This window comes from Sarcophilus harrisii, chromosome 5, assembly GCF_902635505.1.
Source record: "Sarcophilus harrisii chromosome 5, mSarHar1.11, whole genome shotgun sequence".
NCBI lineage: Eukaryota > Metazoa > Chordata > Mammalia > Dasyuromorphia > Dasyuridae > Sarcophilus > Sarcophilus harrisii.
The window spans coordinates 202157450-202172052 of NC_045430.1; the positions used below are offsets into that span (position 1 = coordinate 202157450).

The following is a 14603-nucleotide window of genomic DNA, read 5'->3' on the forward strand; positions in this document are numbered from 1 at the left end:
ATAGTTAATATGATGCTTTTTAATGAGATTGCTAATTGTTTCATCTTAAATGCAACTACTATTGCCTTAACTTAGGGACACAGTATAATAATTAAGTTACGTATGATAACGAATTTACAAAGCGTTTTAGGGTTATCTCATTTCATTCCAATATTCAAAATGTGTTGTAAAGTCTTGCGTCTACATATATTGGCTATATATTCATGGACAAGATACTTCATCTCTCAGTCATCAAGGCAACTCCAAACAACAAAAATCAGCAAAAAATGGGAGCAACCTGTAAATAATGTGTAGTTTGTATTCCTCACAAAAAAATCTAAAATTCTCTATGATTTTTAATTTTGTTACTGTGTCCAACAAAGTATACTAATTTTCTACAGAAAATAATATATAATGAAACTTGAATTAAAGCTATTTCAAAGACCCATTGTAAGGAAAACCTTTTGTAAATGTCAGAAGCATGAGAGTGTCAGCGAGAGAAAGAGGGAGGGGGTGGGGGGAAAAGAGAGGGAGGGAGTTTCAGACAACTATTTATATATATATATATACACACATTTTATCCACACTGCTATTTGACTCCCCCGAAATAAATGTCTTAAATTATAAAAATCAAGCAACTTTTAGAGGGATACCATTTCAAAAGGAGGAAATTCAGGGGCAACTACTTGGTGCAGTGGATAGAGCACCAGGCCTTAAGTCAGGAGGAGCCGAGATCAAATCCAGGTTCAAAGACTTAACACTTTCTAACTGTGTGACCTTAGGCACGTAACAACCCCCAATTGCCTCAGCAGAAAAGAAAAAAGAAAAAGAAGAAGAAAAAGAAAAAGAAAATTCAATCTTACACAACGTATAGTATGGCTAAAACTGGAAAATCTAGGGGAAATTTTTGTGTACTTGGTAATATGGGAACGGTATTTGTTAAAATACCGAGAGGTATTATATCAGAGGGTTATAATAATTACTGGGAAAGAGACTAATAAGAGAACACAGTAAAATAGTCTTGTTATACTCCATTTGAAAACATATTTCTTAATGACTTACACAGTAATTTGTTTATACCACGAGGAGGTAACAGTGGAAAAACAAGTAGTCTTGGAGTAAGGTAGTCCTTAATGTAAGCATGCCTTTTAACACAGACTAACTGACTTTAAAAAGCATTACTAGGCAATATGTCTATAGTAATGCACTATGGTTATTGTGTTAGGAACGTTCATTTCTATTAAACTCAAAAAAGTTTTTGTAATTAGTAAAGTATCACCCTGACATTCCATGATTACTCAGCGTATTGAACAGGAAGTTCACCTAATCAATAGGTGAGTTAGTTAAAATTTCTACTTACTTGCAGTTCTGGCACACTTTGCAATCAGGACATTGCCAACCTGCTCTTTTTAATGCTGTGACTGCTATGTCCAGGCACATTCCATGGTAATGCTGGCCACAAGTAGTACAAAAGAATTGATCTCCAAGGTCCCCAGGACTGTCACATACTGAACAGTTTGCTTCTTCTTTTGCTATAATTAATAATAAAATTTAAAAACTTTATTTCATAGCAATATATATTTCTCAATGTGATACAACATAGCATTTCTCAAATGTGATATACACTTATGTATGAAAAGCTCCCATTTCTAGTTTTGGTAATATGATTATTTTACTTTTTGCATTTTTAAAGTTTATTTTATCTTCAAATTCCCAATTTCCTTCTACTTCTAACTCATGAGAAACTTTTCTAAATTTATATATAGTCAAATCAAAATTTATCCTCACATTTGCTAATGGGAAAGGGGGTTCACCAGGAGAACTTGATTTTTTTAACCGATTCTTTAGGAGCAGCTACAAGGCATTGTGCCTAGAGCACTGAACCTGAATTCAGGAGGATCTAAGTTCAAAGCCCCCCTCAGACATATAACAATTCCTAGTTGTGTGACTTTGTTAAACTCACTTAAGCCCAACTCTCACAAAAGAAAAAGATTTTTTTAAAAAAATATTGAGGGAAGAAGGGCCTCTCTCCTGGTAAAAAAGCAATCTCTAATCGGCTGTCTTGTTTTCCCTTGAAGTTTATAAATCTCCCCTTTAACTTTTTAAAAACTTTTACTTGGTGTAATTTTAATTAGCAAGGGAAGTTAACTTTTTGGCTTTCTACAATTCTTTCTTCTATGAAATCCTAATACAATCCACAAAGAATCCTAATACAAATAATTAAAGAAAGTTTATCTGAACTGATAGAACAAGAGGAAAAAGTAGAAATAGGGGGAAAAAAATACATTGATCATGATCTGAAAGAGCTCCCACAAGGAAAACATACAGGAAATAAATTAATCTGAAAAGAATATAAGTTCTAAATTTCAAAAACCTCATGTCAATGAAAAAAGTTTACAAGCAACAACAACAAAACCCCATAAATCAAGCTGCAACTACAACTACCCTACCTTTCCAGCAGTTTCATGAAAGACTGCAAGTTTTGGAATAGTATATCAATATCAAAAGAACTAATTACAGACAAAAGTATTACATCCAGCAAAATTAAGTATAATATTGAATGGGGGAGGAGGGAAGGGGGAGGGCAGGAGGGAGAGAACATTCAATGAACTATCAGATTTTCAGGATTTTGTTAAAACAAACTGAACTCTGAAAATCTGACATAAAAGACAACAGTAAAAACTAATTTCAGAGGACTCAATAACTGTTTATGTTTTATATGTTGAAATGTAAACCATATGCCCAAGATTATCATTAGTAAGTAGGTAGTCCAAAATAAAGACTGAGGGAGAGCTGACTATCATGTGACTCTAAAGAAGCAAAATCACATGAGAAAATATAAAAATAGTATTTATATTATGCGAATGAGGTATGAGTGCAAGAATCATACAGGAAACAAATGGAGAAGAGTTGGTAGTTCTGAATTGCTACAGATTAAAGAGGAACAATATATACATAAATACAAACATACAGGCATATGTACATGCACACATGCATGCATATATATGTGTGCATGCACACACTCAGAAGAATGTAACACCCTCCAAAATCTATAAAGAAATAAAAGGAGAAAGGATAGGGAAAGGTAGGGTATAGCAGAATATATAGAGTGTGATTAGGTGTATATGTTAATGGGAATAGGATAAAGACAGAAGGAAAAGGTGGGGGAAAGAATAAAAAGAAAGGACTCTTGGGATAAGAGTGGGGATAGAAGAAAAGTAAAAGATTTAGCAGGAATAAGAAACAAAAAGATTACACATAACAATGATCAGCAGTAGAAATGGAGGGAGGGGAAGTAGGGGTAGTAACATTGTCCTTTAACATCAAAAAAGATTAAATCAAAAGAGAAATCTACATTATATGTCACCCATATTAATGTTTTAGATGTATGTGTATATATGTTTTTACTTGTTTATATTTTCATTGAATTTTATAGGTTTAAAAAAGTAACCTAAAAGTGTCTGAATTATTTTTCTTATTTATATCTGCATAAAGTTTTTGTTTATTTGTTGTTGTTGTTTTTAAGATTCACAAAATTTTTTAACTTCATTATTTTTCCCTACAAAATCAAGACCCAGGCAACATTCTGGCCTCTTTTAACTCTTGCTTACTCACTCTAAATTGCTGTCAATTCGAGACCATTCTACCTTTACAATGCGTCTCATATATGCTACATTCTCTCCTTTGTGACTGCAACTAGTAGGGCATCTCATCATTGCAAGTCTTATAAATTATAAGAGTTGTCTAATTGATCTCCATAACCTCAATTCCTCTTCAGTCTTTTTAATCCTCAAATCAACTTACAAGTATAATAAATTAATCTTGCCAAAGATCAGTTAACTCCAGCAGTCCCCAAGACCTCCAGGATCTGTTTGATATTCAAAGCACTTCATAATCTGTCCACTGTCCTAGACTTTCTAAATAATGCATTCATTTATTTGTTTGTTTGTTTGTTTAAAAAAATGCATTTATGTATTTAAAATTTAAATACAAGATTTAAAAATGAAATAGAAGAAAAAAATGTGGCACATGCTCAGCTTAAAGGATTCAAAATATGCAGCAATAATTTTTTTTCAAAAAAAACATGTATAATAATATAAGATGCTGTATTCAGAACTCTCCATCTTTTCTTTATTTCCTTGTAGATTTTCATTTGTTCTGGACTGCACACTTTTTATTTTATTCTATTCCCTTCCCCCCCCTTTTTACTCCCTACCAATCCTCCCAATCAGCCTACAATTAAGCACAGATATATATTTTGTATACACACACACACACACACACACACACACACACACACTTACTTACTTCAGGATAATTTTCTTTGATTATTTCTTGCATTACTAGCCTTATAATGTTTTCTCTTCCTAATCTATCATCATCTACTGATCTATTGTTTTTCTTATGAGATGTCTTACATTCTCTTCAACTTTTTCATTCTTTATATTTTGTTTTATCATTAATCCCTGGCTTCCCCTGGTACAATTCTAATTCTCAAAGAGTCATTTGCTTCCTGAAGATACTGCCTCTCCTTTTCTAGTTGGTTGATTTTCTTTTCAAAATCTTCTTTTTCTTAGATTGTACTTTTTTAAAAAAAAATTTAAAATATTTTCCTCCATCTGCTTCATTTGATTTTTAAAATTTTTTGAGTTCTATAATTTCATTTTTTAAGTAACCATTTAATATTTACTCTTTGGGATAGGAGAACCTTTTTTTTTTTTTTTTTTAGATCTCAGAATCTTCCTCTCAAGACAAACCTCAGATTTCCCATAGTAATTTTCTATATTTGCATTCTTTCTCCTTTACCCGCTATCTTTTTCTTTCTCACCACCATTCCAGAACTCTCTGTGTATTCCTGGACCTTGCAATTCATCTAAAAACCTTACTCAATTCCACCTACTTTATGATCTAGTTTCCTTCCTGCTACTCAGAAAAGACACTGCATCTGATGATTCCAAAAGATTTTCATTTCTAAGCCTGAACCACTCCTCCCTCACCACCCAATATTCTTCCCAAGCTTCCTTAAAATTTCAATTAAAATTCTATCTTTGGAATTAAGGCTAATGGCCTTCACTCAGTCTCAAAATTGATCCTCTAATCTTTTTACTACAGATTTAAAAGTACAAAAGTTGATTTGCTACAACAAAATATTATGGAAATAATTCAAGAATAAATATTCTACATAATCCTCATTTGTTGATGATGATATAAATTAAATGACAAGCAACAGAGATATAAAACACAGTAGATTAAGAGTCCTGAAGAAGTTAATTCAAAGTCAGTCTGGACATGTGACAAATTCGACTTCCCACAGGTTTCCTAATTTGCAAAACAGAGATAATAATACTGCCTACCTGGATACTGAGAGGATCAAATGATATATAATTTGTAATGTGGTTTGCACACAATAAAATGCTATATAAATCATTAATAGGAGGAGGGAGAGAAAAACCAGAAAAGAGAATAAGAAGTAGTACTAAGTTGCAATAGTGGTAGTGTTGATACTATAGCAGAAATATGTGCTAAAATGCCACCTGGCTAAGATGATAGTATTCCCTTATTAAGGATTTTATTGAAGCTTTTCAAATTGGTATAACTTTCCAGAATATATCTTCTTTTCAAGAAAACTTTAGGAAATCCCATAAAAAGAATTATGAGAACAAGGGGCCTTTAAATGGTCATCAGGAGAATTAATTTACTATGACATTATAATCATCACCAATAATTGACATTCTGGTAGCATATTAATAATTTCCAAGGACTCTGAACACATGATCACTGTATATACTAGTCCTTCTTAATAGCTCAGTCAATTAAATACAACAGAGATCATACTAAGTTCATAGGAAAAAGTAATATAAAAATTATGTATGAAGATTAAAATGACAATGTCATACACAATGTGACTTGGTATTATGGAAGGGATATAATATGTGGGAAGGAGAGAGAATAATTGTACACTAAGGTTAATTTAAGTAATGGACAATGCTAGATTTAATTCAAAAGGAACCGAGTTCAAATATTTTTTTTTTTAGATACTTGGAAAGCTTTAAGATCTTGAGCACCTCATTTCTCTCAATTTTATTTTCCTTATCTAGAATAAGATAATACTAGCATAGTACAGAGAATAAACTGAGATAATTCAAAAAAAGAAAACTGTAAGAGCTAAGTTAACTATTAGCTACAAATCTAATGCAGAATGCTGAACTAAAAACAGCCTTATGAATGATAAAGGCCTGCATTCTGAATAAGGTGAAGTAAGAAGGAATGAAAAGAAAAATATACGTAAAGAAGATATTAAAAAAAAAAAAATTCTAAATCCCTCAGACTTTCAAACTGGGACATTTGAAGGATAAATAGAAGTGCCTTTAATAAATGTGTGAAAATGAAAAAGGACAACCTAACTAGCTCTTGATTTTCTTTATAGATTTTTTTAGATGGGCAATAGCAAAGATCAGACTGAATAATTTTGTAATGGAACTCATCCAGTGGTAAGGCTTAAATTAGCAATACCTAAGATTACCAGGAATGATTTAGGAGATCCAATATTGGAGGATTGCATGATAGATGACACAGATGATGAAAACAGGTAAATAAGATGATGGAATAACAGAAAAGGCATCATTATGTCTTAAAGAAACTGATGTTGGAATCAAAAATTTTGAGGTAGGTCAAGAAAGTCATGAAGAGTCAATGACTAAAAGATTAAAAAGTAGTGTTATGCCCCAGTTCCCTTTTAATGTCCTGACTCAGTTTCTCCAATTGTCCTATTTAGTTACTCTGCCTCAGGTTATAATCTTTCCCTCTTAATGTTTGATGAGATAAAGGTTTTATATCTTTAGGCTATAATCATTCTTTCTTAATGTTTGACAGGATAAAGGTCTATCCATTTTAGACATCATTGGAATATCAGTAACCTCTCCAGTACCTCCTTCCATTGTGTCATCCTAGATGCCTCCTCCCATTAGGTTATCCTCATCCAGATATCTCCCCCATTATGTCATTGTTCTTGTTATCCTATAAAAATCTAGCTGTCCTGATACTCAGGGCTAGATTCTCTGTTCAATCTTCACTCAGCCTTCTATGACCATGGATCCATTTGGTCCCAGTAAATCTCTCCTATTTAATGAACTATTGAATTGTTCTTAAATCTCTGTCTTGCTCAGTTTCTCTGGCATTACAGTAGGAGGAATAAAATGATTAGCTTTCCTATAGATGACAAACTATTCTTAGCATATGTGCCAGAAGTGTGATGGTAGACAGTATTGAAAAGAAATCTTAGATTTATCATCCTCATATAACTGAGGCTGAATCACTGACATCAAGAGAACAAGGAATTTAATCACTCCTCATGACTGAGCTGCCTATATGAGAGATAATGTAAAAGCAAATATCACCAAGAATGAAAGGAGGAAAACAAGAGATGAAAATTTTGAGTCAAGTGCTAAAATTACCTAATGTAAAAAAGAAGGTAATAGAAAGACAGCATATATTTCCAATGAGGGAAAGGATAAGAGAGCAGTGAGAATAGGTTAAACATTACAGTTAGAAAAACAAAGTGAATAGGACATGTTTAAAAAAATCTGAGTTTTTCATGTCGTAGAGATTCCTTTCCAAAGACACGTAAACTTTTCCTTAAGTTGTTTTTCTGTTTGTTTTGTCAAAAATAATTATAGGGCTAGCTAGGTAGAGCACTAGGTAGATCACGAACCCTAAAGTCAGGAGTTCTTGAGTTCAAATCTGACCTCAGACACTTAACAGTGCCTAGCTATGTGGGCTAGTCACTTAACCCCAACTGCCTCAGCTAGTAATAAAAAAAAAAAACCATTCAGGAAGCAAAATCTAGTCAATTTTCAGGTCAATGTGATTATTAATCTGTTTTCCTAGATGAGAAAAGTCAAAGAACTCTGCCAATTCAAGAAAATGTTTATGTCTCTGTGAGTTTATATGTGGGAGAATATTATTCTATCTCTGGGTCTTCAGTACATGGAGGCAGCTAGTTAGCTAATTATATTTAATGCATAATGAAAGTGAATAGTTTCTTAAACAACAGAAATCAACTAATTATGCTAACTTGTAGATGGTCCTACTATTAAAATATTATAGGGTACAATCAATTGAATGCAACTGGAAAACACAAAAAATTTCCCTACACACACACACCACATATATATACCTATACACGGATAGATATAGACATACATATATCTATATATGTAACAGAAGATATACAAACAACTGATAAAATTTTTAAAACTAATCATAGATAAAAGTAAAACATTTGTAAAGGAAATTTGTTTATTTTCAAGAATTCATAGAAGTGCTACATGGAAAAGTCTCAAGATTTAATTAATAATTTCTAATCAAATCAAAGTAGACAAACAATAAAGCATTATTCTTTATAGTTCTATAAAAGCAATTTAAAAGTTAAATACACATTATCTAGAGTTTACTACAATTTAGTCTCACAAAATTGTTCTAGCTAGATTAGAAGAACAGAATTTATATAATTGTGAAAAAAATTACTATACTTTCAGCTACTTCCAATTGAGCATTACTCAAACATGTAGCTGTGTTGGATTTAAAAGAATGGAAACAAAGCAAGCTATCAATAGTGAGTGTGAGTAAAGGAATAAATAGTAACTCAATAAATATGTATCTTAAGAAGTAAAAAGACTAGAAAAAAGTACAAATACTATTCTGATAACTATTCTGAAAATACATATACTGAAAATGATGTAAATATATATATGAGGTCTTAATGTTTTTGAAATAATAAAGAACCTACAACTTTCAATACCACATTTGTTTCTAAAATAACTGCCAATTCCAAATTTTTTCTAAAGTCATAACATCAATTTTCACACAACCAGCACAATTACAGATGGCAATATGAAACATTTTTGCTTAAGTAAATGAATTTGTAAATATCTCTATATCTATAATATATAATATACTTACATCTTTCAGGAGCTTGGTCAATGTGTTCTGGACAAAGAAGGGAGAAATTACTGATATCCTGAAAAGTGCCTGCTCCAGCAGCACAAGGGTAATGGTACATCTGGGTACATTTTTCTTCACAGCATTTGATAGTGGCTCCAAGGTGCTTACAAAATGCACATCGCTGAAAGTGGGAGGGAAAAGACTTTTAAAACTTTGACAAACACTTAAAATTAGAGGTCTAGAAAGAATCACTTCTTTTCAAGCTATCACTAAAACAAATTAAGAACTAAATCTCCAGTACCTATGCAAAAGAATTTAAGAGGAATGATTCTTCAGATCAGGGATAATTTTACTAGGGGCTCAACAGTGTTATTGATGGCATCCCCATTTTAAAAAATTAATAAAGGACAAATGTTTATAACTTGTTTAAATAAACAGCAACAACAACAAATTATTTTAAATATTCTATTGCAAGGACAGCTGGATGGCGCAGGCAATAAAGCACCAGTCCAGAAGTCAGGAAGGGTTCAAATTCGACCTCAGACATTTAACACTTCCAAGTGGTGTCACCCAGGGCAAGTCAATTAAGCCCAATTGCCTGACAAAAACAAACAACAACAACAACAACAAAAAGTCCATTGCTAAAGCATCTTGAATGCAGCTAATAAACATCTGAAAGAATGTTTCAAGGATACTGTGACCAAGGGTATAAACAATACATGAACTATCTACCCCAAAGGGTTATTTTATATATATATATATATGTAGATCATTAGATATGATACAAACATAAGCTTATTCTTTTACCCAAAACCTTTAACAAGATGCAAAGACACTTTTTCACTTTGATTTCATTCCCCTGGAGAGAGGGAAGCAACTTGACAGCACATTTCTTATTCAAATTTCCATTTTCTACAGGCTTAAATTAAGCCTGTGTATTTCAGATAGTAATTATCGAATAAATGACTTGAAACCAAAAGTGGTAATATATATATTTAAAATCAATTTAATAACTGAAATAATGAAACAGATATAAACTAAACCTCTGCCTTCTATTTCATTTTACAAACATCAGTGTTAAATTACATTTGTAACAAAAACTATCCTAAGAGAATGAAAATCTCTAACTGCTTTGAGGACTAGAAAATATACCCAATTTATATACCATATAAAGATGCTAAAAGCCTGATATAATGCTCTAACTACAATTAATTGAACCCTTCAAACTTATTTTACAGCAACTACATAGGTAACAAAAAGCAGCTGGTATCTAATTGTATGGAATTAACTGCATGAAGATATTGTCATGGGAATATAGCCTTAATCTTCACTTACTGTGGCTTGAGACTTTATAGAAAGTCAACAAATAGAGCTTTACTAAAAAGTTGCAAGTTTGTCCCCCCTCCTATTTCCCACCATCTCTTAATTAGCATTTAAGTACTTCTTTTAAAGATGATATGGCTTTGAATTTTCTCTTATCCAAAGATATCTGCTTGTATAGCAGTTCTTTAGGGAAATTTAAATTAAGAGTTTATTGTTGATTTATAGTCTTATTTCTGGGACAGATTTTGGAATTTAGAATTGTGGAATTAATTGTGGAAATTAAAATGTAAGCCAGGACTCTGAAACAATGGGAGAAAAGGCTTTTTGTTTTTGTTTTGTTTTGGGTGTTTTTTTTTTTTTTTTTTTTGGGGGGGGGGGGGGAGGAAGGACTCCTTCTGTTCTATTTAATCTCATGATCCTGGAGTTTATGCTTTGTCCTCCCCCCCCCCTTTTGCTAACAAAAACTTTTGTCAGATGGAAGATGCTCTTGCTCAAAAGATCCTAACAGATCCCTTTTTGCTTTTCCTTACTCTGAGAATCACTGACTTTTTTTTTATAGTCCATACAGTCTCATACATAAAGGAAGGGAAATCTGTTACATATAATGTACTAATTAACAATCCAAAAATTTAGGACTAGAATATCTGGAATTCTTTTTGACCTTTTTTCAAAGACACCAGACATGAAAAATGGCTTATGGAATAATAAATAATAGAATAAAAAGCTACTTTAAAATCTATTCTTAAAAAAAAAAATCAAAAGATTTTTGACATGCCTATGACACAAACACACATCATTGATTCACACCTATTCTATCTCTGAACTCAGAATAGCTGTAAGTGATACAAATTATGGACTTCTGTTAACGAACTTGCAAGATTCATGAAAAATTAAGCAACTATTAATATCCAAGAAAAATAACACAACACAAAGAATGTTAAAAGGTAGAGCATGATTAATTGCAAGATGAATTTCAAAAATTTCAAAAGAATGCTACATAATTTTGGAAAGTAAAATCAATATAGATTATAAGGGTCTGACAAGACTCTACTATCTAAACCCTCAAATAACACTAATAGCATTTCTATCCTGCCAAAAGGCTCTGAAGTATAAAAGGAGTTTCTACAAGTTGAGAGAAACTGTACTGACCACATATTACAGGACATTAGAAGTCAGGAAAGCCAGCCAATCAATCTGGTCATTCTTATATTACAAGGGGTGGGTGGCTGTCCACGCACATGCGCTCACATGTACAAGTGAAATTTTTCAGATTTTTCTTACTTATCACTGCAATTCTTCCAGCACTTCCTCAATCAGATAAAATCTGATGTTTCCCCCCAGTATAAAACTCATCCTTATCATATTTTACATTCTCTTCTACTTTACATTCCCTAGTACCTTCTGGAAGCCCTCAATCACAGACCTCTTTTTCTTTCTTTCTTTTTTTTTTTTTAAAACTGTTTGTATCTTCATTAATACAAAAACAGGCCCTTTTTTCTTGCATAAATTTCTACTTTATTAGTTCTCTAAACAACTATAAATACTAGGCTAAAAAAGAAAGCAAGTATAATGCCTTGCTTTCACATTTCCAGACTCTCTCAGCCACTCTTACAGATTGAAACTTTCCCTTTTTTTTGTGGTTTATTCCAAGAGTTATCATATACTATGATTATTTTTTTTTTTTTTGGGGGGGGGGGGTCAACCAATACCAGCCAGATCTCTGATTTCTTAAGGTGCTTCACACTTAGCTCACAATCTTCCTCTCCAATACAAACATAGCCACCATATTTAGGTTCTTAGAATACATTAACAAGGTGTAATTAAGTATCACATCCACCTCCAAAGCTATCAAGAAAATCCATTCCTGCCACAGACATAAGTATAACTAAAAACTTGCTCCACCTTCATTAGATAAGTAAATTCCTTGAGGAAAGAGACTTTTTTACTTTTCTTTGTATACTTAGCATAGCATGACATAAATGAAAATTCTGAAACCGCTCTTCTTCCTATCTTACCCTCTATCTCATTCATGTTCTATTTAATACAGGCAAAGGGGAGGGGGGAAAAAATAACACAATAATTCTAAATTCACTATAGTTCTTTACTACTCAAAATCCTCTACCTTATGCTCAAATCTTCATTTTTTTGTTCACATCTCTGATAAAGAGATACATCTTCACTTTGCAGAGGTCAATTCTTCAGCTTCTGCTCAATCCCAATAACCAGAGAAGTTTATGCATAGTTCTCCAATCTGCAGTCTTTTCCTTTTGTCATACTAATATTTCCACACTTCCACAATGCTTAACACACCCATCCCCCTTCACAGGACTCTACCATATCTTCCAAGAATTGTCTCTTTTTCTTTCAAAGAAAACTCTTAGAGTCACATATACAAATTAACTGCATTCTTAAACCTCCAATCCATATAATCCATATATAATTGCTTTCAAACCCCACCACTCAAATGAAACTCTTCTCTCAGCTACAGGCCACAGAGAATGGATAGAAGAACTAGAAATCACGGAGCTAATGCTACCTCAGACAAGGTACATAATCCAGCACAAATCACTTAGCTTCTTTCTACACTTTTCCATAAAATGGGATCCTACTTCAGAAGATTATTGTAAAGCTCAAATGAGATTATATTTATACAGGTCTTACAATAATACTTGGCACATAGGAGGCGACTGATAGCAAATTGTAGCCATTCCTTTTATATAACTTCCCAAATGACCTTTAACTACTAAATCCCAATCACTGATAATCAAAGAAATATATAAACATCCAAGGTTTTTGTCACACCCAGAAAAATAGTGAAGACGATTAAAAAAAAAAAAAAAAAAAAGAAAGAAACCAATAGCCATATTAATACACAACTGGTAAAAATGTGAATTTGGAAAATATTTTGTAAAGCAACCCTTCAAAGTTTAGACTTAAATAATCTTTGGGGGTAGACATACAGAGTTTTATTAAACCATGTCTGTGTCTGTCTGTCTGTCTCTCTCTCATCAATATATTTACCAAGTCCCTAATTTAAAACAAAAAATGAAAAAAACTACAAATAATCACATAATCTAAAAGTAACAATAAAATAAAAGAGACCTGTAACAGCAGCAAAATAGCTCTGGCTTGTGAATGAAGAATGAAGTCTCATTCTAGTTCTGATGCTAAATATCCGTGCATCCTTTAAGACTCTCACAAAAATAAACAAACTAACAAACTGCTCATGTTTCTTTACTAATTCTGATATAGGTAGAATTTGGACCCAAGTCTGACAAATTCCAACACAAATGTCGGACACACAACATGCTGTTTCTCCCATCTTTTCAAAAAATGATCCAGAACCAGCTTAAAATTGAAAAAAAAAAAAAAAATTAATGGGGGAGGTGAGGAGGAGGCAAACAAGTAAGTTATTCGTTGCCATTTAAAGTTTTTAAAGCTACTAGTTATCATTCAAAAGATCATCTAAGGAACCAACAAAGGCTCTTTTACACTAGAAAGCAACTCAAATTCCCTATGAGAAACAATTACTGAAAAGAATTTCTCAAAATGAATTTTTAAATGGCCTCCAAGGAACCTCCTTTAAGTCTGGACTTTGAAAATCAGTTTTTCACAAACATGACTATGCCAGGATAAACTAATCTTGGAGAACTAGAAGAAAAAAAATCCTTAAATACATAGAAATAACATTAACACTAAAGCTTTTTATAATCATCCATCAACTGCAAGCTAAAAAAAATCTGTATTTTAAAATCACATATAGTATTAAACTTTTAGATTGTCAATCTAGTCAAAGAATATAGCTATAAATAAATTAAGCAAAATGCAAAAACAAATTCAAGAATATTTTCTGAAAGATAGCAGACATTGCTTACATTAAATAATTCAAGGTCAAAAGCTTTAATATGAATAAAAAGGATTTCCCCAAAAATTAATTAAACAGAAAACAAAAGTGCCAATGGGTAGAAAGCTGGTAGCCTCCGATAATTAAATCAATTGATCACAGTCTAAAAATAAGAGAATAGGATAATTAGTCCTACAAAGAAGAAAAAGTGCTTTTAAACTGTCAGGAAATCAGGCGAACCCTCAGCATATCACTTAACTCTGACCTTCTGCCCTCCCTCCAAACCCACCTCCCAAAAAATGCTTTTAAGGTCAGGATGGAAACCACTAACAATTTGGGTGGGGGAGGAAGAAAATTGGAAAAGCTTAAAAAGGAGAGCGAAAATTTGGTTTGGATTTTTGAAATAGATAGCAAGGCAAAACATAAAGAAAATAAAGTACCTATCAAGAAAAGAATATAAAGTTGGAGAAAACACAAAATATGTTTGAGACTAGTATAATACTGAAGAACACCA

General features: G+C 32.3%; 1 protein-coding gene across 15 annotated transcripts in view; it reads right to left on the reverse strand.

Moving 5' to 3' along the window:
- KMT2C (lysine methyltransferase 2C) overlaps positions 1–14603 on the reverse strand; it is a 242261-nt gene that overhangs the window by 124584 nt on the left and 103074 nt on the right. For all 15 annotated transcript variants that reach the window (XM_031939470.1, XM_031939483.1, XM_031939481.1 and 12 more), the window contains 2 exons: positions 8941–9103; positions 1340–1511 (listed from right to left, as the gene is read on the reverse strand). In XM_031939470.1, the coding sequence (XP_031795330.1) occupies positions 1340–1511; positions 8941–9103 (335 nt within the window). The remainder of the gene's footprint in view (positions 1–1339; positions 1512–8940; positions 9104–14603) is intronic.